General features: G+C 36.9%; 3 protein-coding genes across 4 annotated transcripts; 1 reads left to right on the plus strand and 2 right to left on the minus strand.

The window, feature by feature from the left end:
* Positions 1–1,298: 1,298 nt before the first annotated feature.
* On the plus strand, positions 1,299–3,877 carry LOC118049196 (fatty-acid-binding protein 1). The gene is made up of 4 exons (XM_035059130.2): positions 1,299–1,742; positions 2,292–2,541; positions 2,915–3,006; positions 3,561–3,877. The coding sequence occupies exons 1-4, from the start codon at positions 1,340–1,342 to the stop codon at positions 3,704–3,706; spliced, it is 891 nt and encodes a 296-aa protein (XP_034915021.1). The 5' UTR covers positions 1,299–1,339; the 3' UTR covers positions 3,707–3,877.
* A 553-nt stretch (positions 3,878–4,430) lies between these two features.
* Positions 4,431–10,609, minus strand: LOC118049195 (protein TIME FOR COFFEE). 2 transcript variants are annotated; one of them, XM_035059126.2, is made up of 12 exons: positions 10,199–10,609; positions 9,802–10,128; positions 9,572–9,720; positions 9,184–9,469; positions 8,746–9,028; positions 8,570–8,630; positions 8,392–8,481; positions 8,073–8,262; positions 7,877–7,943; positions 7,707–7,773; positions 7,217–7,603; positions 4,431–7,135 (listed from the first exon to the last, which is right to left on the minus strand). In XM_035059126.2, exons 1-12 carry the CDS (start codon positions 10,293–10,295, stop codon positions 5,354–5,356), a joined length of 3,786 nt encoding a protein of 1,261 aa, XP_034915017.1. In that variant the 5' UTR covers positions 10,296–10,609; the 3' UTR covers positions 4,431–5,353. The 2 variants fall into 2 exon arrangements, with proteins under 2 accessions (XP_034915017.1, XP_034915016.1); XM_035059125.2 differs by having other exon boundaries at positions 8,746–9,094; positions 10,199–10,608.
* Positions 10,610–18,752: 8,143 nt separating this feature from the next.
* On the minus strand, positions 18,753–23,744 carry LOC118049197 (ribosome-recycling factor, chloroplastic). Its single transcript, XM_035059131.2, has 11 exons — positions 23,489–23,744; positions 23,227–23,389; positions 23,061–23,130; positions 22,828–22,923; positions 22,180–22,277; positions 21,761–21,872; positions 20,949–20,990; positions 20,524–20,580; positions 20,362–20,412; positions 19,714–19,770; positions 18,753–19,069 (listed from the first exon to the last, which is right to left on the minus strand). Exons 1-11 carry the CDS (start codon positions 23,583–23,585, stop codon positions 19,052–19,054), a joined length of 861 nt encoding a protein of 286 aa, XP_034915022.1. The 5' UTR covers positions 23,586–23,744; the 3' UTR covers positions 18,753–19,051.
* Positions 23,745–24,671: the final 927 nt, after the last annotated feature.

A 24,671-nucleotide genomic window follows, 5' to 3' on the forward strand; every position in this document is an offset into this window, starting at 1 on the left:
TTTATCTTTTAATTTGATAGTTGCCGATTCTTGTTTGAGAAACAATAGAATATATCTAATAAGTTGTTGAGAAGATATGCATCCCCAGGGGGCATATGAGTCTGTACAGGTAAAGCATTAAATACTCTTATGAATGGACATTATATATATTTAACCTATATACAAATTTAGAATAATGAATTATGATTGTTTATTTTATATAATCATTTTTCCACAAATCACGTGTAAATATATCTTAACATAAATATATGATATTAACATATAAAATTGAGGATTATCTCTGCAAATGATTTCTCTTACGATTTCAGGGGGGGGGGGAGAAGATATGATGCAAAATATGTAACAGATACATACTCTGCCTGTAGGTAAAAGCGATGTAATTATCTAAGCAATAGCCTACCTTGTGATAAGAAACGATAATGGAAAAAAAAAAAAAAAACAACAACTTTTGCAAACATCATGCATGGCACCTAAAACACTTCACCGAGTATGTCAGCTTATCGCCATGGGAACCTGTGATTTGAATTTCACTGGGCCTTACATCCACAAAGACATACACTGCAATCAACCAAGATTCGTGTAACAAGGATTCCAGTTTTGTTTGTCAGTTTACACATGTTATAGCCTTGTCCAAATACTGAGATGACAATTTTACATGATTTCATGGAGGTCAGCCATTGTTTGTCCGAATGAAGTTCTATATGGAGGGATTTTTTCTTTCATTGTCGGAGAAGTGACTTGATTTTTTCTATATATATATTCTAAGATTACTTTGACTAACTTTGTCAAATAAAACATAAAATATTTTATTTAATGAAAAAAACCGCATAACCTTTAAATGAAGGGCTGTTTTTCAGATGGATTAATTATTTTGATCTACGCTTAAAATAAATATTTTTAAAAATTAAATATGAAAGATTACAATTTTTCTAGAAAGGAATAATATAAAGGTTAAAATGACTTTATAGAAGAAATTACATGACTCTCCTCCATTATCATCCCTCTCCAAATAGCTCGAAAAGAAAAACATCAAAAGATGCCTTGATTTGAGTGGCATGGTAGCTTCAACTTCCAATGTATGATCATTATTTTTCATCCTGGGCCGTTCAATTTGCTAATGGAGATATATTGATCAGCCCAAATTACTATTAGGCTTTTCTCTCTTCAAAGTTCAGCCCAAATTACTATTAGGCTTTTCTCTCTTCGAAGTTCAGCCCAAAACAAAACCAGGTTGTATCAAACGTGCAAGTCACGTGCCACTCTAAGCATACATGTAAATCCGAGTTTCAATATAATTTCAAAGGGAAAAAAAAGATATTAAAAAGAATTTTAAAAAAAAATGGTTTCACTGCGCTTCCCGTTCTTGTTTTCTCAGCCCAAGAAACACCCCAACGGCATCTCCCGTACCATCACTTCCCGCTCCTTCCCCACCACCACAACCACCGTGGCATGTGCCTTGGCCGCCGGAGCTGCCGCATTTGCAGGCATAGCAGCCACCCGCAACTCCAAAAATCCAAAACAAGATAACCCGTTCATCCAAAACGCCCTGAATCTTCTCTTCTCCAATCACTTGCTAGCACCGTGGGCTTCACTCTCTCTAGCAGACCCTTCACCTTCAGTTGTGGAAACGAAGACCGGAGCAGCGTTTCCTTCGGTTATTTTCGAGTCTCGGAGACTTTTGGGAATTGGGCTGCGTAAAAAGGTTATCTTGGGATTGAAGAACATTGATGTCTACGCCTTCGGTAATCACATTTACTGAATTTTAGATTATAAGCATTTTTTCCTTGCATTTAATTTATGGGATAATGAACATAGTTTGTTTTATGAGTGAACAATCATGTTTAAGTGTAAAATTTTGAAGTTACTGTACTGGTTTCAGAAGCAAAAATGTGGTTTGATCTTTGCTAATAACAAAAAAGGAAATCACTTACTACGTAGTAATAACTTTATGGTTAGATTCAGGTGAATGTTTTGAGGCACTTTAGTATTTGTCAGGGACAAGTTTTGTACTAGTTTCATCCATGGTTGAGACAGTTTTGTTTAATTTAGAAATGTGGCTATATATTTGACAGAATTTAGAAATATACCATTACTACATGTATTTGGAAGAATTTAGAACTGTCTTAATGTGTACGCAGTATTTAGGTTATTCTGAGAGTATACGTTGTCGAGGTATGACTATGACAACGAAAAGTAGTGCGTGTTTGCAAGATGTGAATTTTGAATGGATGTCTTCAAGGATGAAAGAACTGGTCAGTTCTTCATTTAATGGGAATATGTCAATTGGGCAGGTGTTTATGCGGATGTTGATGAAGTGAGGAAAGTTCTGGGTGAAAAATATGGAAAACTCTCTGTTTCAGAACTCAAGGAAAGCAAGGAGTTTAAAGAGGATTTTATGGGAGGTGATATTGGCATGACTGTTAGACTTCAGATAGTCTATAGTAAGCTAAGCATTCGCTCTGTTAGAAGTGCCTTTGAAGAGTCTGTAGGAAGCAGACTGCAAAAATTTGGGGAACCAAATAGCAAGGAATTGCTTCAGAGGTAAAAAAAAATTTCTTTTCCAACTAGTGATTTTCTTACCGTATGGTTATAATATATGAAATTAATGGGACATAAATTTTTGAAGGCCCACAATTCTGAATTATTGCAGTCGTGGAGGTCACTATAATAATAACTTGCTGTTATGATACATCTGCAGCAATATATTCATTCTACATATTTCCATCTAGTTGATGTTTAGAAGAAAGTGTTTCTCATCTGACCACAGTGTTCTTGAAAGTTGTTCCTAGAATTTTGGAAGGCCTAGTTGTGATGTCCTAAGAGCCAGTTGTTCATTCTGTTTTGGTTGATTGGTTATAAGATGTCACGAACTCTTGTACATCTCTTTTCCTCTTATAGCCATTTTTATGTGTAGGTTCACTTCTCAGTTTAAGGATGAATATAAAATACCACGGGGTTCTGTGATAGAGCTTTCAAGGGAGCAAGGCCATGTACTTCGCACAACAAGTGAGACCTCCCTATCTTTTGCCTTTCTTTAAGGAAGAAAAAAAACCATTGTCTAAGCATTGTCATTGATTTTAAACTCAGCTCTTGTCATTGATTTTGTCAAGCCCAGGAGGTCTGCTTTCGCTCTGACCACTTTGATTTTGAGATTTTCTGATAAAAGATTTGATGGTGTCTGCGGATATTACTAATCTCTAGACTTCTGGGGATTACTGGAACATGTAAAAATATCAAAGTAGCAGCAGGAAATAAAAATGACTACGATAAAATCTAAAAGCGGTCATGTTGAGCTAGTATGCAGGATCCATCAAATAAGTACAGCAAAATTAAAAATTCGTAACTATAGTTATCCAGAGCAAGCCTATGAGCTCTGAAAATATCAACCTCAAGATTTAAGCCGACATGTATAAACCATGCAATGCCTAACTGGTCTAGTGCAGCATATATATACCCTATCATATGGTATCAATGTATAAATAATTTTGTAATTTTATCCGTCCTTTCCTTTTGTATAATATGTGCAAATATTTGATTTCATTTGCATTTAATTTCTGCAGTTGATGGGAAGGAGGTGGGAAGTATCCAGAGTAAACTCCTCTGCCGATCGATTTTAGATCTGTATATTGGCGAGGATCCATTTGATAAAGGGGCCAAAGAAGACATAGAAAGCAAGTTTGCATCTCTCCTTCAAGTAGATCACTGATCATATGTGGAATACTGCTGTGGATGACATCTCGAATAATCCTGGTCTGAGCTGCTTAAGAACTTTCAGGGATATGACCCAATTGTATGGAAGGTTTTGGGAGATTTATATCTTTGTTATTGAGCCTGTACTATTGATACGGATTATTTAATGAAAGAACTTTCGAGTCGAGATGATCTTGCCATCCTGAGTGCATCAATGAATGCCTGCCCTTAACGATCCAGGTCTCTGTCACCCGGTCCAGGCCGAGAGGTCTGTCTTCGAATCATTTCGTTTCCATGTATCCCTCCCTACCTATGACCATATGATCTCCTTAAACAGTGATAACTAATAATATCTGCACCCACTTTTCCTGGAGTGGTATGAAATGATGAACTCGCAGCATCGCTTTATTAAATTAAATTCCATGGACCTGTGAGTCATGATAATGCAATTTACCTAAACAACAATGCTGATGTGATTCTTATCAACGCTGCATCGTGTTTTTTTTTCTTTTCTTTTTGGAGCTGCTCCATCGCATGTGTTTTCCCTGTATTTTAGGGTTCCACATGCAGGCAAGCATCATCTATTTAAAACACACCCACCATTCACATTCTAACGCGGGAAATGCCGGATGGAAAAGCTTCTGCAACGCAGAACAATGGGACTGCTTTTGGTAATGGACGCATTTTCAAAGCTGCAATGTTTTGGTTAAATGATTTCAACCGACTTGATGAAGAAGATATAAGAAAATATGCCAATACGCTAACTAATTATGTGGTGCACAAAAAACGCTAATACAAAAGGCTAAAAAGATCAGTTTGCTTCCAGCTCCAAGCTATCTTGGACCTTTCTTCACAAGAAGTTCTGTGCTCTTTTTCTAACTTCAAATCTTCACGGTACCCACACCCGTTCTCTTCTGCCCAGCCAAGTCTTGGTCCATCACCAAACGTTGCATAAAGGGATTCAAAATGTATAACCAGCGTTCTATTCTCTATGTTAAACATAATCGTATGGACACATCAGCATCACATTACACAAAACAAATTAAATTAGACCCTATCAACTAATATCACGGCCAGCCACAGTTACGACTATATGGTAGGCCTGCCGATGGTTGATGTTCAGATATGGTAGGTCCCGACTAAAATAACTTCAAAAACTGTACGCCTGAGACAGAGCCTATCTTTCCTTTTCATAATCCTGTCATCTCATTCACATCCTTGCCAAACTAATACAGTCAAAGCGGGCGGCGCACCTCGGGCATCCACGCAGGACAAGAACAGTTCTTCCACGCTTGTCATAAAATCTCACATGCAACGAATCTTCCTCGCCTATTATAATCCATTTGCCAGAAGTCATCTTAAATTGCCAGTTCCACCATCAAGAAGCCTCCCTATTTAATGCAAGACCCCCATACCATCCAACTCCAGGGGGATAATCAACTGTTTTCTAGCCCTGCAATCCAGCTCTCACGGCTTTGATTTGAACAAGAAAGCAACAATACAAGGGCGGGCAGTAAAATGGGCGGCAATGATAGATGCAGTGCAAGTTGCAGCACCTTTTTGAACTGGCCACAATCACCCTTGCACCATCCGAAATTGAGACCGGATGGTAGTCCGAGTAACTGCTCCTTGATGAACACAGCTGATGGATGGACTGCTGACTCTAGTATTTGAGTTCAGAAAGGTGGCTTGGGCATGCGCTTAAGATTGAAGGCACATTCCTACCACAAACCGGGGAGGACTTCTGGGCATTCCCACTTGAGGAGTTGTCACTCTGCTGTGATTGTATAGCAGGAATTGATGAATTAGCCTTGGCATTCATTGAAGTTGTTCTCGGGTTGCCACCACTAGATGGAGACTGGCAACTAGGGGATATTTGCTGCCCTTGTGGTGGCAAAGCAGACTTGGAACTTGACCCAAATGATATTTGGCTATGACCTTGCGGTGCTCTTCCTTGTTGCTGGGAAGCATTCTTATGGACTGAGGTGTTGGATGCAGGGAGAGATGTAAGAGGTGCTTGCGAAGAAGGGATTCTGGATGAGTTCTTCCACTGGGGGTTTTGTGGAGAGCTATTGCCCAGAGCTTGAGTTGGAGAAAAAATGGAAGCATTATTGGGAAACTTGGCACCAATAGAAGGCAAAGGCAGGCTGTTAGATGTTGATGCTTTACTGTCCGCTGCACCAATAGGCTGCTGGAGCTGTTGGTGCAAAATATGTTGCTTCTGAAGCTGAACTAACTGTTGTTGCTGAGAAGTTGAGCTTGAGTTGGCAGCCATTGGAATGCTTGTGGTTGCAGTGATGGATTGAGAAGGCCAGTTTCCAGTGAAAGGAGATGACACAAAGTTCAGAGTTCGAGCTGAATTATCAAAAAAAAGTGTCTGCCCATTACCCATGGTTGACTTTCCCAAAGGAGCTTTTTTTCCATCATCAGGATTGGTCGAACTACCTCCAGACTTCCCTTCGGACGGCTGGTGATTCTTCTTTTGTGTGGCTTGAGCTGCTGATATAACCTGGTATCCCTGACGTGTCATGTCTGGGAAGCTTTGTAAGATGGGAGGATTTTGTGTCATAGCTGAGAAATTAAGGTTTGATGCTGTCTTGCTTCCATTGAAAGAGGCAAATGACATTGCAAATGCTTGAGAGGGGATAAGCTCTACTCCACCCTTTAAATTCTTTTCCTGCGACAGTTGATGTTGATGTTGCTGTTGCTGCTTCTCACCATGATTTCCACTGCCACCAACAGTTGTAGATGCCATTAAACCAAAGTTTGGCTGAACAGGAACCATAAAATTAGGGCCATGAACACTTTTTTTTGAGTGACCGGCTCGGGTATCAACAATTATGGGGGTGCTCTCCCCACTCAACTCAGCGTCAAGCTTCCTAGAGTGATGGGATTGCACATGCTGCTTCGGTGGCTGCTGTGACTGCATTGTTGTCGAGGTCAAAAAATTAGTAGTGCTAACATGTGCCCTTCGTGGTTGCCGACTTTGGGGTTGCTTGTGAGATGATGATGAGCCACTTGAATTACTTGCATTTTGATGTCCTGGTTGGACTACAGGTTGAGGTTGCTGCTGCTGAAGCTGGGATGGATGTAGCATCTGAGATGAGTAGAAAGACCCGTTAAAGAAAGGCAATGCTTGAGAAGGGGTTCCACCTCTAAATGTTGGTTGGTTTCCAACAGGAGTGGAGATGGAGAATGGATAGCCATTGTTTGGTAGAAATGTCAAATAAGGGGTTTCGTTGGCTGCCAAATTTGGGTAACTAAAGCTCACAGCTGCAGCCATTGCTGGCAATGCTGAAGAGTTTGTTGTTAGTCCAGCTATCCCATTGCCAGGCAATGATGCATTGTTGATTGAGGAAGCAGATTTAGAGGGCCCCGTTTGACTTGTCATTGTTGCTGTGGACGCTTGATGCTGATTGAGAGAGAAGATGAAAGCAGGGCCATGCTACATTTTAACAATAAACTTAGCAAGGATCTAAATAGTAAACTCAAAGATTAAACTACACTGCACAGGGTAAGACCATACCATTAGATTACCAGCTGGAGCTGGCTGTGGAGGCTGAGGAAGCACAAGCTGCTTCTTCTGTGCTGTATCTATCAAGGAATTACTCTCAGAGCCTCTATCTTTTCTAGTAAAAACTGGAATATTTGCCACAGCCTGCACTTTGTCCTGGGCAGGATTTAGATTCACAAAGGGAAAGCTTCCTTGCAAAGTGCTTCCAATAATCATGTTTTCCGTGGAAGGCACTGCATTGAGATCCTTGGGCTTGGCTCCACATAGAGCAGCGGAGCCAGCTGTTGCTGGCCAGAAATGGTTCATCTTAATAAATTGCTGGTGTAGGCGAACATTGCAAGCAATATAATGGTGGGTTGCGCATCTCTTTGGCCGAGGTTGAGGGATGAACTGTGGAGGCTGCACATTTTCCAATAATTCAATGGCAAATTCAAAATGAAAATCCCAGATATATGTATATATCAAGGTTGGGGCCTCGGAAAAAAGAACTGGCGTATGATACCTGTAATGCCTTGGATGATCCGGCAGTACCATCCATGGGCACAACCGTCTGAAAGGAAGGCATGTATCTGCAAATAAACATGAGTTACTTCATAATGATAAATCAATACATTCAGCAAGGATACATTTAAATCAAAGATTGAGAAGAAATTGAAGGCCTGGATATCGCACCCCAGAGATGGTAGATTACTCAGCCACCCAGGTAAAGCAATTGGCGAAGGCACTGAACCAGATTGAGCTGATAAATGAGGAGGAAGATAAAGAAATCATCAATAATTTCTCTGGGTCAAAAAAATAAAATAAAATAAATCTATATGACAGCTCTTAAAGTCACCCCCCTGAACCCCAAGTTCAAGCTTTGAATTACCAGTAGTCTCCACTTTAGAAATGGCAGCTTTAGGTAGCAGTTTCTGCTGCACATTGCGATTCGGCTTCTCAAAATCAAGTTTTAATCCACGCTTTTCTCCAACTGTCTTTATCTTCTCTTCAACAATCATTCCTTCCTTCTTCACTAGACTGTCCGCCAATTCTTCATTCTTAACCACATTTTCCATTTTCTGCAACATAACATAGAAATGATTAGTATTGAGTTCCAAGTAAAACAAAATTACACAAAATGTCAGACAGTCAAATCCAAGCCTAAAACTAAAACAGGGAGGTGAATTATTTAACAAGTATATGCTTACCATTGCCACAGCTTGGGCTGCAGGCTTAGGATCCAATGACAAATCGACAAAGCTGTCCTGTTCTGGAGAAGACGCCATGGGAGGAGGAGCCTGTTGGAAAGCCATTACACTCTTGAGAAATTTCAACAGAAATATACCAATGGAAATGTAACCGGAATGCGACAAGATAGATCCTCACCATCAGATCGATCTTGAACTTCTCCTCTCTCTGGTTCTCTACCTTTGACACGGTTGAAGTCCTGAGAAACCCCACCAGATAGAGCAAGGAAAAAGATGAGAAAACGGGATATCTAACTAGATATCTGAAATCATAAGAAAACAAAAAAAAAAAGGAAAAAGATTCATGGCACTAACGATTTTTCCAACAAGGAATCATTGAAATCAACATCCACTTTATTGCACACAGGCGACTTCTCTTCTGGTAATACAGAATTTTCCCAAGTTAAGACCCCAGATTCTTCAATTGCCAGTTTGGAATCCTGTTGTTTAATGGCTTCCTCCTGTGACTCTAACCCAGACGCAAGTTTGGAAGCACCCATGTCATGTGAAACCTCGGACGATTCTGCGTAAAACGATGTTTTTCCCGATTTCGTTGCTGAAATTTCCATTTTTGCATCCCCTTCCCTTTCATCGGTAACTGCAAAAGCAATTAAACCATTTTGAACCAGAACTGAATCAGCATCCATTATCTGCGTCTTCGATGCTGCAAATTTCATTGGAAATGGAAATTAAAACACAAATATCATAAAATATCCATCTCCACAATCTGGACTGGTAGATAAATATACCCACCCAAAACAAGTAAAGAATCAGAAGCAGAGGCAGAGGCAGAGGCATTATTTTGGTTCAATATCGATGTCTGAGCAAAGTTTGAATTCGGAGACGACTTGGAGTCGTTAGCATCCGTTGAATCAAGCTTCTGCAGATCATTTTCAGCCTTCTCCTCCTTCTTAGACCCGTGTGATTGCTTCTTCAAACCATACAAAACCTCTGCAATCTCAATCTCAATATCTTCCTGAACTGAACTAGAAGAACATTTCGACACTTTTGGAGGCCGAGTCTTGGGTCCATTTGGTTTCTGCAAATAAACAAAAAAAAAATCTCCGCCCTTCAAATGTAGTCCAATAATCAAAATAAATAAATAAACATTAACAAAGCAAACGAAAAAAGATATACAAACCGTCTTTTTTCTGACTGAAACATTCGATGAAGATGGCGATGCAGCCTCAAAACTCCTACTCGCCGCCGGTGAAGTCGAAGCTCGCCTGTCTTCACTACCAAATCCACCATTTCCTGATACCCGACTCTCATGTGACCTCTTCACAGAAACTGCAAAACCAAGAATCACTATTAATTCACCAAAAAAAATTCATATCAAAACATAGTTACTCAATATAAAAGTATTTTTACCTGACCGAGCCTTTCTCGGTACAGAGACACCAATCATTTCATCTGCCGGCACTCTAAAACCAGCAGCTTGTTTTACAGCTCTTGGCGGCGGCCGCAACCGAGAAACTCCGCCATCTTCAATTTCATTCTCATCTTCGTAATCGATGCTTTCTTCCGTAGTTTCTTCTCCTTCTTCTTTATTACCTCCTTGTACTAACCTATCTCCTCCTCCTCCTCCTCTTCTACTACGCTTATTCCTACTCGATAATTCTCGATCTCTTTCCCTTTTACTCCCTCCTCTCTCTCTCAGCCTCGCCGTTTCTTGTAACTCTACTTGTCCATCCTCCTCTGTAAATAAATATTGTTAGTTCAGTTTATATATATATATATATATGAGAAATTGTTGAGTGTTTTATACCAGGAGAATCTCTGGTTGTTCTCTGCTGTCGCCGTCTTGATAGTCCGTTAGAGGCTGCCATGTTGGATTGTCTTCTACCTTCTCTGTTTCTATCCATAAACTTTGACCACCTCTTTCTAACACTCAATATCTATCAGTTCCCGGAAAAACAACTGCCTAGCCGGAAATTGACCATAATCACCGGCTACAATAAGGAAAGTTTCTGATTTCTACAAAGGAATGTTATCGATAAGAGAACAAACAAGGAGCACCGCATCAGATTAACGGTGCGCTCTTTCTCTAGCTTCTCCCTGTTTCTCTTCTATTGAGCGGTTTTTGGCTGACCTTCTCTCTTTGTTTTTCTTTCACCTGGTTGTTATTGTGTGTTCTTTTTGTGCCCTCTATAAAATCTCATCTCTTTATCTGCTTTTTTTATGCCGTGTTTGTTATCGTGTCCATTCGCTCAACATTTAACCTACTCCATCCCGAAGATGGAAGGCTCAGATTAATCACTTTGTTTTATTAGGTTATTCGTTGCCTTTGGATTGGCTTTAAATGGACGGCTATTGATGGCAGAAGCCAACATGGCAGATGTGTCCTTGTCCCTCATAGAATATAGTAGCCCCTGCATGAATGAATGAATGGCCACGTGTCATTTTATATCTTTTGATTATCTTTTCTGCATTTTACCACGATTCCGCATCCTCTCACGCGCCTTAGGCACGTGAAGACTATTCGTTTTCGTAAAGGGTTGCTGTTATCCCTGATCTGCACATTTGCCGAGTGTTGATTCGTGCAGAGAAACCGGAAGCAAATATCTTTTCCCCTTCATAGATTGCAGCCGGTTACTCGTGGAAAATATATATAAAAAAAAAAATTGAAAGTAAAGTCCATAAATAGAGGATACAATAATCATGTGGGGCTTGATTCCCCGAAACAACCGCTCCAGCCGGTCAAAATCAGCATGGCCCGCTTAACTACCAAAGTGCTGGAAGCGGGACCCGCATTGTAAATCGACGAATAAGATTGTTCGGACTGTTGGTTGAAGCCATAACTGACGTTGGATAAGAATCCGACGTGGACATATCATAATTTTGACAAACCATTTAAGAAAAGCAAGTCTGACCGGCACCTCACAGTCAACCTCGTCGAGCTTCGGAAAGAAGCCCGAGATCCCTGCCGTCTGTATGATTCAATCGGACGGTCCATTTTCTTTGGGCAGCATTGCATATCCTCATGTTTTCACTTTCCACTATATTCATATTTATTTATTTATTAATAAAAAACTAGATATTAATATCTTATTAAATATTGGTGTTCATTTCATGAATACTATTTGTAATTTAACATGAAATAAATGAATAATATATATTTTTGAGGTATATATATATTAAATAATAAAATTATAAATATTATATTAAATGAATACTGTGTTTTTGAGTTTCTACTTAAAATTGAAAAAAAAAAATATATATATATATATACATATCCCCCCGTTATTCAATAAAAAAATTAATTATCAAAAAAATTATATATTCAAATTAACATATTTGACATAAATTATCATCCATAATTATTATTATTCAACTCAAGTGTTACTACGCGTGTTTAGTAATCTGTTTTTCAAGATTTTTTTTTATTTAATTTTTTTAAAATGTTTTTTTATAATTTTAATTTGTTAGTATAAAAAACTTTTAAAAATATTATTTTTAATTAAAAAGTACCGTGTAGCATTGCTACACATACTCTGTCGTGAGTACATGATGGGACCACATATAGGATAGGAGGTCTACATACCAACTGAAAAGGATGACGTGGCGGATAGATGACGTCATCTCATTCGAAAGAGGAGAATGGCCTGATGCGGCTCCATGATGCAATGTCCCCAATGCCTGAAGCGAGCATGGATGCTTTTTAATTCTTCGATTAATATACTCGCGGTTCCATTGGCTGAACCGTGTAACTTTTTCCAAAAGAAAAAAAGTGTGCGATTTAGAAGGCGAGTGCGGTGATGCTTGTGAGTATCAGCGGGTGTTGATAGGAGGAAAGGTTTTTTCTCTTTTATAGAGAAAAGCCACGTGTAAACGAGAGCACGATCCAAGGCGCAATCACGACAGGGAGGAGCGAGCGAGTGAAGCTGAATGGGTAGAGTAGAGCAGTGCTGGTTGCAACTTGGAACTGCTGGTAGCCGACTGGCCCCGGATCTCGATATCGCCACGACATCTCCACTTTTGAATGTTTTATTCTTTTTTTATATATAATTTATAATACTCCTGATAATATAATAGAAAAACGCAGCATAACAAGTCCCGCCAAATGTTACGGTGTTTATTTATCATTGTGCTCCGTTATGTTTTTTAAATTATTTTTTATAAAAAAATTAAAAATATTTTTTAATTAAAAAATATTTTAAAAAAAGAATGCTTACCAAACATAAATATTAATTAAGTTTATGAACCGAGCAGCGTCACCTCTGCCTATCCTATGATTGTACCGACTCTCTTCAATAAAAACAAAATGAAAAATATATCTGAAAATATAAAACTAGATGGGTACTTTTTCTAATGAATGCACCGATGACAGTCTCAGGTAGAAAATTTTTATACGGCGTAGACCTCCTATCCTACAGCTAAAAGAAATGTGCAAAAGTTTCTTCAAGTCGGATATTATTAATTAAGTTCTGTTTATTTATGAGTTTAAAAATATTTTTAAAAATATTTTAAAAAAATTATTATTTTTTGTTTTAAAATAATATTTTTAAATTATTTTAATACGCTGATATTAAAAATAAAAAATATTTTTTTTTAATAAAAATCACTTTGAAAAGCAACCCCAATTATATTTTTAAATAAATTCATTAACTGCACATTCCAAAGTTAGAAGGGAGTTACCAACTATCCAAATACATTATTACTAATCATCTTTTCATAATACCATGGACAACACCAATTATTTGATTTAATATATTATGAGAATTATGGTATATTAATTGTTATTTTAAATTTATTATTTATATTGAATATGTTATATGTTATTTATGTGAATTGTATGTTAAAACTGAAAAAATAAATATTTGAATTACTTATTTTAGGTATAATGTTGATAAAAATATATATATACTACACCAAGACGAGTATTTTAGAGTAGTCATAGATACCATTGGTGAGTAGCAGATAATAATCGTGACTCTGTAATAGTTTCTAAATATTTTTCTGCTTTTGTTATCGTATAAGAAACTTCTTTTAACTATGTTAACTTACCAAAACACCCCCCGTTCTGTCAAAAATTACAGCAGTCTCTTCTCTTCTCCAGAAGGATGTCGAGGGGCACTATTTTCTCCACGGTTGGGTTACAAGAAAAAAGTTAACATTCATATGCCCTTTTTTTTCTCCGAACACGTTCGAATGAAAAGGTTTACGGCTCATAAAAATCAAAGAATATTTTTCTCATGTGAGTTTTGGTAGTACTGTGACTGGGAAAATCAACGCCGGCCTAACAGAAGAAAGAAAATAGCAAGATTTTGATCGTTCGAGGGTGATATCGGTGAAGTCAATAAAAAAGGGACCAAGTCGAAATGTATTCTCGGATGGAGGTGTGTATTTGTAGTTTGCTAAAATAACCAACCGGTATTAAACGCCCATGGATTTTATTTTATTTTATTTTTTATTATCTTCATGTTGATCCACATGAGTATATTTTAATAGAAATTCGAATATATTAATCGTAATTGCTGATAACATTTATTTAAGAGGATTTGGCTGGCTTCATGTGATATAGCTAGCAAGGACATGCTTTAAATTAATTCGAGAACATCATAGTCAAATGATAGGTGTGGCCATTGATTTGTTAGCTAGTCTAGCAATAGTTCAAAATTAGAATGCTATCGATTCGGAATCATGAGCCTTGATTCCGACCCCAATTCTCTATTCGAAATGATATCAAACCTAACTTGCAAGCAAAATTTTCATAGTTGAACTACAGCTCCATCTTCAACTCGAGAAAAAGTTTGATTCTTCAACTGAAAGACCCTTTTCAAAAAATTGAGACTAGTGGAGGGGTGATGGAACGTTTAAAACTATTTACCAGTTCCCGTGCCATCACTCGACCACTGATGGGTTAACGAGTTTTTTCGATGATTAGCTCGAGAAAAAGAGAGGACAATGCGTAGGCCATTCGAGGTTGTCTTTGTGACATGGAAGGGCCAACGGGCATGGTTGCCATGGTGGATGTGATGTAAAATGGTCCATGATATACTTCTTGGACACTTCAACCTATTAAATTCAATTGAATTCAAAAGTTGATTTAATGGTCAAGAAGCGTGTTTTTTTCTTTTTGATCATTGAAGTTCAAGTCTCGAATTAATTACGAGACTTAATTTTTTTAAAAAAATCAATAGATTCATTTTTAAAGTTTTATCGGGAGTGCATTGTAGTGGGTTCATATTTTGATTTTTTTTTTTTCAATTTATAATGTGCTTTCCAAAATACCCTCTTGAATAAATAAAAAATAGCTGCTGTATCTTTAATTGTTTTACTTTTAAAATCTAATTTATAATTTTAAACCTCTATTTCTTTGTTTTGTTTTCATAAAATTTATGTAAATTCCTGTGTTCAAATTACATTAAAAAAAAATGAGAATAGTAGGAAAAAGAACTTCATATGTTTATATATATACACACACACACAAAAATATAGAAAAGATAATATTTTATTTTATTAAAAAAAAGATATAGCAAAATATTTTATTTTGCAAAAAAAAAAGGAAAAAAACAACAACATAGTCACCCGCGAACAAGTCGTGATCGAGTTACACGCGTATCCTTCATGCGCATCAAGAAAAGCACTTGAGCAGCATTGTGAAGAGAATATTTTCAGATGCTCGCTGGTTAGTTCCGGTTCAATGTCCTTTGCTTCGAGTATAAATCCAACATTCAACACTAGCTAGATACATGCTTTCTAGTATTTTGCCCTATAAAAAAAGACAATTGAGGCATTATTCTATGCAAGAATGATTCAAATCAAAGCGAGCTTCTATTCTTTTTTTAATTTCCACTTTGGAAAAACAAATGCACCCATTATATATTCTACTAAAAAATATACTAGTAAATTATTCATTGTACTCTATCATCTATCATATATCATGTGTGTTAATAAATTATTTTAATCCAATAATTTAAGTTTTCATGTGAGTTTTTAGGATATATTTTATTTCATTCTCTAATACATTTTCTTAGATAAAAACTTTTTGAATTACAAATTTATATTATTTTTTATTTTTTATTAATTTTAATTAAAAAAATAATAAGAATGTGAAATTTAAACTCGTTATTATATAATCATTAATATTTTAGTATTGTGTTAAAAAAATATCTCAATTAAAAAATTTAAATTATTAAATAAAACTGAGATATAAATTATATCGAATGTGCATGGTAGGAGTTTTAAAATTCTTATTTGCACTAACAACAATAAAAAGCATTAAAAGCTTCTTTTCCAACAGCCAGGCATGAGTATTCTGTGTATTAAACTCAGAAAACAAAGGAATCCATCCCACTCTTCCACTTGCTAACAACGTCTTGATTAAACAAGTTTGAGCGAATCCTAATCAGCCTTTTATTATTGGTTTACGGTTTTATTATGCTCGCATGTGATTAGATATATACTAGCTTTGGTGATGGAATTTGTGGTGGAATAGATTATTGTTGTTGTTGTTATTTACAAAAACATAATATTTAGATATTAAAATAATATAAAAAAATAATATTAAAAATACCAATTTTAACAACCATGTAACCCTAATAATTAGAGTTGAGCTAGCCTGAAACATCTCGTCAAACTAGCAATTTAGATTATAAAATTTTTTTGAAATAAGAAAAATACTAATTTATTTTTGCTTTATTTGATAATAATAAATGGGCAATGTAAAAATAAGCAGTGAAACCTGTTCTAAGTTTTTTTGAGTGTCATTATACTATTTAAGCGAATAATGATAATAGATCTAGAGATATATTACTCTACCAGCCATTTTAGTTATGTTTAATTTGCGTGAGGGCATAGCTTGATCTTGATTAGTTTAGTATATCTTAATATTCTAAATGGCGGGGCTTAATTACTTTGCTATATTGTATGATAAGAGACAACTAAAACAAATATATAATATGATAGTGGGTTAAGAGTTCAGACAACTCATCCAAAGCCACCTTGTAACTATATTAAAAAAACAAATCATGGGTTTTTTAAGTATAATAATTAAAGGATAATCAGATCCAGCTGGGATTAAAAAGGCCGAAAAGTTGAAAACATATTTTAGTCCCGACGATCTTGTCAATGTGGCTATCATTTGTTTATTGTTCCACACTGGAGCAGCATTCTAGAGGGCTTTAGGGAAAGCAGCCAGCTTGTTGCCTATATATATATATATATAATAAAAAGGGTCAAGGTATATTTAAAATATTTTTTATTATATCAAGATTAAATATCTCAACAAGTCACAGAACAAGTGATGTGCATTGGATTGACGGATTTAGAAAAAAATATTATTTTTTTTCGGTTTTCTCTTAAATTCAACCATAAGAGGATTATAATTAATAAATCACTTGGTAGACGGAACCAAGACCTCAAAGGTTTTGTCCCGTTTTTAGTTAGGTATTACCATAGTCAAGCAACGTACCAAATTGAAATACAATATTCAGGCATGTCTTTCTTTCTTTATAAAAATGGTGTACTTTCTTTGTTTTGTTAATTTTTTATGCGTATATGTGGGCTGGAAGGGGAAGGTTTTAGACGGTAAATTACCGAGCTTCCAAGCAAGAAACTACTGCACTTTCAAATAAATAATTCAGAAAAAAAAATCTTCACGCAAAGTGGAGGAGACGGTAAATAGGAATTTAGAATTCAAAAGGCAAATTTACACACGTAAAGGAACAAATAAATTCGGAGCATTTCCTTTTTTTAGTGTGTTTTGAGGACTTGTTACATTGAAATTACACAAGATAAGATGATTGAAGTGAATGCCACCTTCCTTGACCGGGGGGTTTTAACTTTTGGTGAAGTTCAGAGGATCGGTTGAAACGGCACACCGGCCCTTTTACAGTTTTGCACGACCCTATGGCCCAGCGTGCCTTCTCTTTTTATCTTCAGGTCCCATACCTAAGAATGTGATAACAGCCTAGCATCGACTTTCCTGTTGCTGTTTTTTTTTTTTTTTTTAATTAGTACTAAATTTAGGAACGCAGAGGGTCAAATACAATTCCACTCCCATTTGTTATTCTCATGTGAGACTCGAGAGAGCCACACAAAGATTGCATCTTTTGATGCTACAAGAATGGAATTGACACGGCCACCCCATTCACTGATTTTCTATATTTTTTCGGTGAATTATCGATTGAAAATCCACACAAGAATATCGAGTGCCCTGTGCTGCAAGCCATGAAAGTAAGCTGTGAAGATCATCCCAATATCAGCAGGAAAGTTCCAGTCGGCAAGCGACTCACACCGTCTACTATTTATTAGCTGGGGTTACCTATGCCATTGAGTTGTGCTAGAAAGAGTGAGACAGGGGGGCATAGAAAATGATTTTGCTTTGGAGAGTAGGTGCAAACCGTTGAAACTGGGTCCCAGCCCCCCCTATTCGAGCACCATCTCAACTCGGTCCGCAGGTGGCCAATTGACGAGAGGGACTATGATGGGTGGACATGGTATCTTGCTAAATCACTGCTTTTGGTTTGAATAAAAGACGGGGGGATGCTCATGATATCCCTCCTTTAAAATGCAAGCAAAAGCAACTTATCCTCATTTGTCAAAGGCGTATCGCTTTGCCCGTGAATCCAAAATTGCAAACTTGGTCTAAAAGGAACCAATCATCGAAGCTGCTTTGCACAATAAGGTGGTGGTCCACCGGCCCTACTCCTCACCAATCCTTTCATGATAAACAATGTTTTTACGAAGTTTCCTCCGAGCAATTATTTGCACGCAACAACACACTTCTCCCTCTTGTGGATAAATCATGAGATCATAGTCCAATTATATGCCACTCAGATTTAAAAACAGTTGAGAAGATTCCTTTTCTCATTGAGTTGGACAAAACCCTTGACTGTAGCAGCAATCCAGTCCACTACCTGATCCTAAACAAGCCCATGAATGGCAGCCGTGCTATTTCCGGCATCCTTTCGACGTCCATCTAACCAAGAAAGAAACAATAGCAAGTGGCATCACCTCCCCTCGCCGCCTTTAAAAGATCTTCCCCTGTCTTGTCAGTCTCTGCATGAGGGCGATCTATTCCTGGTGAGTGGCATCACCAATGCACAAGCTTGCTCGTTCTCAGGTTTTATCTACAAGGAATTTGTTTAATTTACAGCAAGACTTTCACTTGAGTCAATTTCTACTTTATCGTGTTTCGGAATAATATACTGGGTTCCAATGCCCAGGCGAGGTATGCATCTTTGCCCCCGTCTCCCTTTATGCGTAGCACAGCAGTCTGGTCCATACAGTGTTATTGAGAATCACGCACCATCTGATGCATATAGAATCTCACACAAGAATCACGAGTCCCTTCAGAAGAAGGAATGCTGGGAAAATTAAACGGGGATAAAGTTTTGTTACCATTAGAAAATCAACGACACAGTGGTGATTTCTTATAGTTACTGAACTCCTATCTTGTACAGATAGCCTCAAAGATAAGTTTGAACAGTGCTGTACAGATGTCTAACAAAAACTCACACGGCCAGCCTTTCATCCTTCATTTCCGAGGAAAACATCGACCAAATTCTATGTACTCTTCACAACAACCTTTTCGGAGAGGTATGAACGGTTCATCGTAGATTCATCTCAAAGAAGAGCCTTGGACTAGAAGCTCATACATACGCATAAGGTGTTGTTAAACCTTCAGCAACTCCTGAAAGACAGGTCAGTCCATCAGCGCACCACTAGAAATGAAATTACTAAAAAAACAGGAAGCTGAAAATAACAGTAGTGTAGTAAATAATCACAGCCAGACATCAAATAGAATGCAGAACTCTTGGTCCGTAATGATCAATCCCTCTTAATTTTATTCTCTATCTCATATTGAGCTTCATATTTCAGAACAAATATTTCCAACATGCGTCTTCGAACCATAGACAATTTGACACTTTTGGACTTTTGGTCAAGTTGAACAAGCTGGCCTAACAAGATAAAAACTAGTAACTTTATTCCGATGTGACGTGTGGTGGTATTCTTGAGTTTGATAGGCATGCAAGTTCTGATATGATATGAATGTGAAAAAATACCAAGGCCCACTACCCTACATCTCTCCCACATGGTTTCCATTACTTTCACAGATATGTCAAAAAGAGATGAACGGTCACCTTTTCCACAAGAGATCTACCCCATCCATTCTAGCTCTAAGTAAAGCAATGAAGATCACCATGGATTCACATCTATGATATAACTCATGCAAGAAGTACACTCCCTTAAATAATAACAGATAAAGGCAAACTCTCATCTGAAAGTCATCACATATTTGTTTCCATTCTACGAGTTTGATTAGCAGGGAGTTACCTTTTCTTTTTGTTTGAAAATGTTATCTATTTTCTTCATATACTCATCTGTAAGTTTCTGTAAGAAGAAAATGATGTTAACTGCGAATGCCAGAAAGAAAAGAAGATACAAACAGACTAGAGAATATAAAAAACAGAAAGGGAAAAAAAACTGAGAACATAAAAGGAGAATACAAAACCCTTATCCTTTCCAGCTAAAATTTCTGTGACAACCTATACGACTTATTTCAACTCCCATCATGATAATTTCTTGCACATTCCAATAGCAACATGACACACTGGCATTAAAACTATTTGGGTATCCTTAAAAAAATTAGTGTGCTGTCCCAAATGCATTTATCCAGCATGACAGCAAGAATAGAAGTTAATACAGCACTAGCGTGTGATAAGTTCCACAACTTGAAGGAACTTTCCAGGAAGAGCTCAGACCATGCAATGCTTGTAATGGTAATCATCACTCCACAGACCTATTTGACAACCCTGAATAAATACAGGTCCATTGTATGCTTGAAATCATCACAATTGAGCCAATTTCAAGAACACAAGAATTTGGAAACCTCACTGCTGCGGCTAAAAGAAGCCACAGTTCATTGATACCAAGTCCAAATGGCAATAAATAATGAGATACATGTTTTAAGCATCACCATACCTGCAAATCACTGGACAAATCCTTCACATTGTCTTCTGAGAGCTTTTTCTCCTGAAGGGGAAAAACAAACAGAATTAAGTTAACAAATGAGTCACCAAGAAGAGGATGAGATAAAACCATCTAAGTAGAGTGGCAAAAATGAAATGGTTTCTTGATTCAAACCTTCTCAAGTTTCTCATATGCTTTCAATGCATCTCTTCTAATATTCCTCAACGCCACCTACAAACAATGTATAAGCAAAAACTCATCAGATAATGCAAGAGGAAAGAGGTTGTCTATTTAGTGTAGCAGGCAATCAGTGCAAATAACAATACAGTAAGCAAATGCAACTGTAGAACAGATTCAACGAGGTGATTAAATGATGCCATTGCTAAACCCAACCATGAGTGTTATTGCATGCATTCAAGATACAAGTGAAAATTTGCATCTTTATAGCACTAGTTACAAATTCACGTAATGAAAAACTCATTTATAAATCAATTGCATCATTCTTGTGAAATCACTTAAGATTTTCCTACCATGATCTTATTCAAACAATCAAAACAGTAATGATCTGTCTTAAACCACTAACTAAAAGTGCAATGTACCTTTCCTTCTTCAGCTAATTTGGCCACCATCTTTGATAGCTCCTGCAGATAAAGAAGATGAGAAAGAAAAGGTTTAAGATACATATGCAGCCAATCTTTAAAAACATCTGAAGGAACTTGCCCAAATATTCTTCAAAAAGTACCGCTATCCTATGTTTATCAATCAGTATAAGAAAGTTAGCTATTTATTTTGTCTATGCTTCTGATTTATATAAGCATGGCTTTCTAAATATATAGCATCAGTGTGAACCAAAATCACAAATTAAAACTTTACAGATAACAAAAAACTTTAGCCAAGATCAGGCTGACTGCTTTGAGCACCCAAACTCTAATAATGTACACAGTGGAACTGTCAAACAGGACTTGTGTGGTAAATTTGAAATGAGGGTCAAGTTCTAGGAAAATATAAATCTATTGATGGGCTCAAATCCTCTTCAACACATGATTATTGAAAACAAGGAATGAATAGTTGGGGAATGATCACTATTTATGGGACAAAAGAAATGTCAAGCCAACAAAGTGGATGATCACTATTTCCAAGAGGCAAGGTTCTATTTGAACAAATCATTCATAAGTTGCAAAGCCACATCCAACTTACATCATCAACAAGAACTAAAAGTAAAAAATGATACTTCTGACTGAATTCATAGTTAAATGAGTTGAGTGGGCATGGCAATAATAACTTTTAGCTGTCTCTGTATTCAAGAATGTTTGAAAAGCAATGAAAGAGGAAAAAAGGTCTGAGGGATCTTCGGGTGAATATGAAAATTACTACTTGCTACATTCTGAGAGACCATGGGAAGGAAAACTACCTTCCTTCTTTCAGATGTCAATTGAGGAATAGACATCCTTATCACTTCTCCATCATTGTTTGGAGTCAAACCAAGATTAGAGCTGACAATGGCCTTCTCAATAGCCTTTAAGCTGACAAACATGACATGTTAAATCACAATGACTTTAAAGTTACTCTTCCAAATATACAATATCCAGCTCATACAGCATAAAGCAACTGTACAATTATCTCTCTTTTGGGTAGCCTGCTAACCAGAAAACACCGATTAATTGGCAGAAAAATTTAGTGGTTGTATATGGTTCGCATCCTGTGCTAGTTATATGAGAAGACTAGATTTTTTTTCCTTGCACTCTACTTTTTTTTCTTCAGTAATGCTTGCTTTTAGTAATTTTAATGTGCTTATTCCAGATAGTATCATCTCCTCCCTTTTTGTATTACCTGGATTTGTCATATGGCTGGACCAAGAGAGAACTTGCATCAGGAGTACTGATTTGAGCTATGCTCTTGAGGCTGACTGGAGTTCCATAATATTCCACCTGTAAATGCATATTTTTCATAGCTAGTCCAAGACAATGCACAATAGTTCCGCAGAAAACCAAATCAACAATATGGTAAAATTAAAGTGCCATGGTTCTCTTCGCATAAAAATATCAAATCCAATCAACTTGCAGAAACGCACTCCTTGCCCAGCAACCGACAAACAAATAATTAGTTAAGGTTGCCTTTTCACACATTGCATCCATCATCTGTCATGAAAACATTTTCTATGCTAGATTCCTAGCTGAAGGAAGTTTTCCTTACAAACCATCAGACAGCAAAGCAATCAAAATTTGGATAAGGCATCCTTGGTGTTGCTTAGGGTATGCATGAAGAGAGACACAATAGATGATGCATCAAACAGATTGTTACTACCAAAATTCTACTACCAATACTTTATTACTTGATAGTTGCTGCGGCATGGCCTCTTTAATCAATTAATCTCAATAATGATCCAGCAAAAACATGATAAAAAGCATACATTATACAATGTCTACACACCAACCACATGTGAATCACAAATGAAATCACACAAAAGCAGACTTGTACCTCAATCTTATCTAGCATCGATGGATTTGCTCTGCCTGTCCTCACAGAATTAAAATTGGCTCTCATAGTGTCAATAGTCTTTTCCATCCTTCCTTTCTGATAAAAACAGACATTGATTTGTCAATACATTCCCTGGTAGTAAAGTTCCATAACTCTATAAGATTGCTTTCAAATTGAAAAAAAAAAAAATACATCTTTTTCTAAAACTAAATTTGAGAATCAAAAACACTTACTGCATCATCCTCAATCAAAGATTTCTCCGCTTCGATTTCTTCCATAGTAGCATTCCTCACCACTCCTCTTCTGAACATAACCTAATAAGATTCAATATACAGACATCCAAAATAACAACGCCAACAACCTACTCCTTGATAACTAAAAATGAACAGAAATGCTTGCCTGTTTTGCAGCAGCCGCTTTAAAGCAACGGGCTTGCCGGAGAGTTTGGTGGAGCCGTTACGGAGATTGGAGTAGTTAGCAGAAGAGCTCCACAAAGACACGCTAGTAGCACCAATACTGCTGTAACAAACCTTGGCGCGGTGGGGTCCTCCATGAAATGAACCTGTAAAACTAATATAGCATTGCTTGAAATGTGCGAAATATTTTTTTTTATTTAAACAAAAAATATGTTCCACAGTAAGAGAATAAGGATTAGGAGTACCTGTGAGGGAGAGGAGGGCTTTGGGTGGGTTTGGGTTGGGTTGAAAGATGGACCTCAGTGGCGGTGGCGTTGTTGGTGAAGAGAATGGAGCCGCCATCAGAGAGAGAGTTTAAGGCAGAGGTTCTGGGGACTTAGAGGAAATAGTAGAAGCTTGGTCTTGGCTTGTCAACAATCAGAGGGAGGGATTGTGGATAAGGAGTAGCAGGAGACCTCACTGTTTGGATGCTGCGGCAAGAAAATCCCCTATTCTGGAAAAGGGCTACAGAATGAGTGGGCCAACCCATTTATCAGTCTCTGCAAGTGGCCCATGAAAACTCTGGACGAAGCTTTATCTAAATTCTTTGGTTGGGCTTATGATCCGGGCCTTGAAATATGCTGAATTGGCAATTGGAATCATGAAATGTGCTTTCTGGGAAACGGGATTTTTTAAAAAGAAAAATAATTAGATATTTGGATTTATTTTTGTAAAATTGTAATGAATAAAAAATAATGTTAATCATCAGTATTGCCACTGCCAAGCACAACTAGCCGCGACTCAACCAGCCCAAAGGCTGATCAGGCAAGTTCTTCTTCAAGTGTGGTTTCCCGGCCACTGACAAAAGCTTCACATCACTATAATTAGGGGTTGAGTAAAAAAATAAAAAAAATTAATTAAATTTAAAAAATAAAAATAAAATTATGAAAAAAATCAATTAAAAAATTGACAGGTTTAATATTAATAAAAAACCAAATAAAAAAAATCGAGGCAAACTAAAACCAAACCCATTAGAACCGGTTTCGGTTTCAGTTTTGATTATTTTATAATTTTTGAGGGGTTTTGGTTTCGGTTTTTTATTATAAAAAAAACCTCAAAAACAATATTTTTTTTGTTTTTAATATAAAATAATCAAACCGAACCAAAACTAAACCAATCAATTAGGTTTTGATTTTTGTTTTAAATAACTGAACTCAAACCGATCAATTTAAATAAATTTTAGTTAGTTTTATTTTTTTTAATAAAAAAGTATTTAATTATTTTTAAAAATAAAATTCAAACCAAATAAAAAATAACTACCATAGCTGCCATAGTGAATGCTGGATCGTTGCCATGATTGCACCAAACCCACGAGCTCTGTTTGCCTAAGCGCTCGTTGGGCCCTGCGGTCTTTCTGCTTTTGCCTCTATTCATACCATTACCCAGCAG

The sequence above is a fragment of the Populus alba genome, chromosome 2 (assembly GCF_005239225.2).
Source record: "Populus alba chromosome 2, ASM523922v2, whole genome shotgun sequence".
Lineage (NCBI taxonomy): Eukaryota > Viridiplantae > Streptophyta > Magnoliopsida > Malpighiales > Salicaceae > Populus > Populus alba.

What these genes read in the sequence shown, in the direction of transcription:
- LOC118049196 (XM_035059130.2), top strand. Translation starts at nt 1,340, where the DNA reads ATGGTTTCACTGCGCTTCCCGTTCTTGTTTTCTCAGCCCAAGAAACAC. An exon ending in AGCAAGGAATTGCTTCAGAG is followed by an intron (nt 2,542 to 2,914) that starts GTAAAAAAAAAT and finishes TTTTATGTGTAG; the next exon opens with GTTCACTTCTCAGTTTAAGG. An exon ending in CCATGTACTTCGCACAACAA is followed by an intron (nt 3,007 to 3,560) that starts GTGAGACCTCCC and finishes TAATTTCTGCAG; the next exon opens with TTGATGGGAAGGAGGTGGGA.
- LOC118049197 (XM_035059131.2), bottom strand. Translation starts at nt 23,585, where the DNA reads ATGGCGGCTCCATTCTCTTCACCAACAACGCCACCGCCACTGAGGTCC. An exon ending in CTTTGATTGAGGATGATGCA is followed by an intron (nt 22,924 to 23,060) that starts GTAAGTGTTTTT and finishes TGTTTTTATCAG; the next exon opens with AAAGGAAGGATGGAAAAGAC. An exon ending in CAGCCATATGACAAATCCAG is followed by an intron (nt 21,873 to 22,179) that starts GTAATACAAAAA and finishes CATGTTTGTCAG; the next exon opens with CTTAAAGGCTATTGAGAAGG.
- LOC118049195 (XM_035059125.2), bottom strand. Translation starts at nt 10,295, where the DNA reads ATGGATAGAAACAGAGAAGGTAGAAGACAATCCAACATGGCAGCCTCT. An exon ending in TGATTCTTTACTTGTTTTGG is followed by an intron (nt 9,095 to 9,183) that starts GTGGGTATATTT and finishes TGAAATTTGCAG; the next exon opens with CATCGAAGACGCAGATAATG. An exon ending in GATCATCCAAGGCATTACAG is followed by an intron (nt 7,604 to 7,706) that starts GTATCATACGCC and finishes GAAAATGTGCAG; the next exon opens with CCTCCACAGTTCATCCCTCA.